The 4,245-nt window shown below is 39.6% G+C and overlaps 1 protein-coding gene across 1 annotated transcript; it reads left to right on the forward strand.

The window, feature by feature from the left end:
* Positions 1 to 438: 438 nt before the first annotated feature.
* Positions 439 to 3,413, forward strand: LOC107575843 (beta-crystallin A1-like). Its single transcript, XM_016262163.1, has 6 exons — positions 439 to 539; positions 880 to 962; positions 1,511 to 1,629; positions 1,727 to 1,868; positions 2,507 to 2,649; positions 2,932 to 3,413. Exons 2-6 carry the CDS (start codon positions 888 to 890, stop codon positions 3,077 to 3,079), a joined length of 627 nt encoding a protein of 208 aa, XP_016117649.1. The 5' UTR covers positions 439 to 539; positions 880 to 887; the 3' UTR covers positions 3,080 to 3,413.
* The last annotated feature ends 832 nt before the right edge of the window (positions 3,414 to 4,245 follow it).

Consider the following 4,245-nt stretch of genomic DNA (forward strand, 5'->3'; position numbering starts at 1 on the left):
TCCATCTTTGATCCAAAGTTGGGTTGAAACAACCCTGCATTTTTTAGAGTGAACTATTGATGTCCCAGAAAACAGGGTTGTAAGACATTAGGGAGGGGAGGGGGGGGGGGGCACATTGTAACATTCTTACTAAAATGGTAACTTGCATGAAAACTGAACTTTCCTCACTGCTCCCACAGCAACTCAAACCCACACTCAGCTGGAGCAAGTTCACTCAGCTAATCCTGGTGTTTTACGCTCATTGTGAGCAGGAGTGCTGACCTGCGCGAACATACTGGGACCAAACCCTTTGTGTGCCCTGCTTTCACCCAAAACACTGCACTGCACTTGCCAGTGAATGGGCTCACAACAACCATGTGGCACTTCTATAGTATGTGCTGAGCTGGCGACCCTGTGGTCTGTCCTGCGCGCCCTTCAGAACGTACTTCACGCGCACGGCAGCGGTGGCCGGTATAAAACCGAAGCGCCAGGTTCTCTCAAAGCTCCACGCGAAACCGGCGTTAAGGCGCGTGCCACACTCGAGCTCAGTGACTAAAACGGTAAGATCCCATTACATCTCACGGAGCTCATGGCACAATTATACATTTATTATGGCCTACTTTACAAACATCATTTTATGGCCACATTATGAGAATGGCGAAATTGTACTACATTTTATCACTAAATAGCTACTTTATTAATAAAGTTTAAAAAAAAAATCATCTAATATATCGATTATTGTTTGTTTTAAATAACTTTTTCAAATCTTTAATAATGATAAAGAACAGTTGACCTTTATTACCTTGTTTTGTGTTATTTATTTGACTTCATTTCACAATTTGCAACTAATATAATTGATATTTATTATGGTCTGTTTTTTACGTGTGTGTTTTTTTTAAGATAAAAAGATGTATAGGTTCACTCGATCCACCATGATGCAGCCCATGATCAACTATGGCATGGGAATGGCCCCTTTCTTCAAGGTTAAATGCCATTAAACACACACACACACACACACACACACACACACAGGCTTGTTTTTGTGAAAAGTGGGGACATCCCATCGGCGTAATGGTTTTTATACTGTACAAACTGTATGCGCTATTGCCCTACACCAACCCTACCCCTAAACCTACCCCTCACAGGAAACTTTGTGCTATTTCAAATTTGCAATACACTCCATTCTGTGTGATTTATAAGCGTTTTGAAAAGTGGGGACATGGGGTAATGTCCTGAAAAGTCACCTTCTTCTTGTAATATCTATGTCATACATTTGTCATTATACAAATTTATGTCCTCATTTGTCACAAAAACGCACGCACACACACACACACACACACACACACACATATATAAATGTTATTATACTAATGCAATAGATCAATAGAATATGGTATCACCTTAATCTGGCATACAAACTCAATTTTCATTTAAGTAATTAGTTTGAGGAACTTTTGCATGTATATTATAGGAAAACACTTTAAAAAAAAATCACACAAGACACTTTACCTGTGTGCTTTTGCTCTTCTAGGTGACTGTATTTGAGCAGGAACACTTCCAGGGAAAATGTCAGGAGTTCACCTCAGAATGCTGCAACATCCAGGAGTGTGGCTTCGACAACATCCGTTCTATTCGCGTTGAGAGTGGCGCGTGAGTTACAGAATGTGTGCTTCCATACATATGTTCTAGGGAGCTTTCAACCAGTAATGTTTGCCCATGTTTGACTGGATGTTCTCTCTCTCAATAGCTGGGTGGGTTATGAGCACCACGACTTCCAGGGACAGCAGTTCATCCTGGAGAGAGGAGAGTATCCTCACTGGGATGCCTACAGTGGAAACCTGTCCTACCACGTGGAGAGACTCATGTCTTTTAGACCTGTCTACTGCGCTGTGAGTTATTCCCTCCCTTTTATATGCTAGAAATCTTAAAGGCATATACTATTTTGTGCTGGCTAATATGTAATATTTATTCACCAAGTGTCCATAACAGGATTTATTGAAATAAAGCAAGTTGCATTGGACTGGTCATGTGATCTCAACTTGGCAGCCTCAATAGGTCAACTAGTTGAGATTGGCTATATTGCTTTATGCAAGCATACTGTATGCATTCAGGTAAAGTTGAATGTACTTATTGGATATACTGGTATGACTGGAGTCTTCCTCTCATGTCATTATACATCATTTTAACATATTGCTTCAAAAATATTATTAATGTATTCACTATTTATTTTAGTACTATTTATTAATCTCTTAACTTTTTTAATGAGTTAAAAAAAATAATGACTCTACCTTTAAATATTTTGTATGTCTATTTAGCTTTATTTTTATTTCCGTTCTAGTTTTAGTAGTTTTTAGTAATTTAACAAGGCAATATTTTGTTTTTGTTTGTTTATATTTTCTTTGATTTCAGCTTTAATTTAAATTAACAGAGACATTTTTAATAGTTTTAGTTAACAACAACAGCACTGATATAATCACTTGAATATGTGGATATGTGGGGTCAATCTCTCTCTCTCGTCTCCCCTCAGTCTCACCAGAGCAGTCGCATGACCATTTTCGAGAGGGAGAACTTCCTGGGCCGCTGTGTGGAGCTGTGTGACGACTATCCCTCTCTGCAGGCCATGGGATGGTGTGGTCCTGAAGTGGGCTCCATGCATGTGCAATGCGGCGCGTGAGTCTCTTCTCTGTATTTTCCCATTATTTCTTTCGTTTCAACACAATCAACAGCACACCTGAAAAAACGATAGAAGGTCCAACAAAACTGTCAAGTCCAAAATATAAAAAGATGCAATCCCGCACACTATCAATCCTTGCAAAAGTTTCGGTCCAAACGTTGCTTTTGTAAATAAACTTCAATATTTAGCAAGGATTGATAGTGTGTGGGATTGTGTCTTTTTATATTTCTTTTCAACACAGTAATACCTGACCCTCATTTCGCCATCTCTGTGTGTAGTTTTGTGTGTTACGAGTTCCCAGGATACAGGGGAAGGCAGTACATCATGGAGTGTGAGAGGCACAGCGGAGACTTTCAGCACTGGAGAAACTGGGGTTCCCACAGCCAGACCCCTCAGATCCAGTCCATCCGCAGAATCCAGCACTAAGAGCTCAGACTCACCGGGGGACACTACACCGATCACCCTGCCACCCGACAAACACACTTTACACATACACACACTCACACTGTTTTTCCTAATGAGTGTCTTTTTATTGCTAGGAACACACACATCTACATGGCACACATACCATCATATTTTACATGAGGGTGCCAAATCACATTTCTGACTATGACTAATGTCAAGTGCTAAATAACACCCTCCCGAGGTGCTCAACACAACCAATGCAAACCAAAGCTAAGTTAGGCCATATCCCCGGAGGGGGACTGGCTGAGAGCGCAGAACAAAAACATCGCAGACAAATAAATGCTTAATAAATAAACTTGTGTTCACTTCAGTGACTCAGTTCTGTGCAATTATTGTGTGTGAGTTACACAAAGTACATACATTTCATTATAACCAATCCATAAGGCAAGGCAAGTTTATTTATATAGCACATTTCATACACAATGGTAATTCAAAGTGCTTTACATAAAAGAAAGTAAAACAATCACAAAAATAAAACAAGGAATTTAAAAACTTTGAAAATGATTTAAAAATTGATTTAAAATGAATTTAAGACGGTTAAAAATAGAAAATGATTATACATAAAATACAGTGCAATCATTTGGGGTTGCATAAAATACAGTGCAATACATAAAATACAGTGCAATCAGTTCGGACATCGCACAGTGCTCATTCAATAAATGCACAGCTAAACAGGTGAGTTTTGAGTCTAGATTTAAATGTAGCTAATGTTTTAGCACATCTGATCTCTTCTGGAAGCCGATTCCAACTGTGGGCGGCAAAATAGCTAAAAGCGGATTCCCCTTGTTTTATGTGAACCCTTGGTATTTCTAACTGACTCGATCCTAATGATCTGAGTGGTCGGTTAGGTTTATATTCAGTGAGCATATCTGCAATGTATTTAGGTCCTAGGCCTTTGAGTGATTTGTAAACGAGTAAAAGTACTTTAAAATCAATCCTAAATGTAACTGGAAGCCAGTGTAAGGACCTGAGGACTGGTGTGATATGCTCAGATTTTCTGGTTCTAGTCAGAATCCTGGCAGCAGCGTTCTGGATGAGCTGCAGCCGTCTAATGGTCTTTTTGGGAAGGCTGGTGAGGAGACCATTACAATAGTCAACCCTGCTGGTGATAAAGGCATGTACAAGTT

This window comes from Sinocyclocheilus grahami, unplaced genomic scaffold, assembly GCF_001515645.1.
Source record: "Sinocyclocheilus grahami isolate Dianchi unplaced genomic scaffold, SAMN03320097.WGS_v1.1 scaffold2941.1, whole genome shotgun sequence".
Classification (NCBI taxonomy): domain Eukaryota; kingdom Metazoa; phylum Chordata; class Actinopteri; order Cypriniformes; family Cyprinidae; genus Sinocyclocheilus; species Sinocyclocheilus grahami.

Coding starts and splice junctions, on each gene's coding strand:
- LOC107575843 (XM_016262163.1), top strand. CDS start 888: ATGTATAGGTTCACTCGATCCACCATGATGCAGCCCATGATCAACTAT. Junction 1,630..1,726: donor ATTCGCGTTGAGAGTGGCGC/GTGAGTTACAGA, acceptor CTCTCTCAATAG/CTGGGTGGGTTATGAGCACC. Junction 2,650..2,931: donor ATGCATGTGCAATGCGGCGC/GTGAGTCTCTTC, acceptor CTCTGTGTGTAG/TTTTGTGTGTTACGAGTTCC.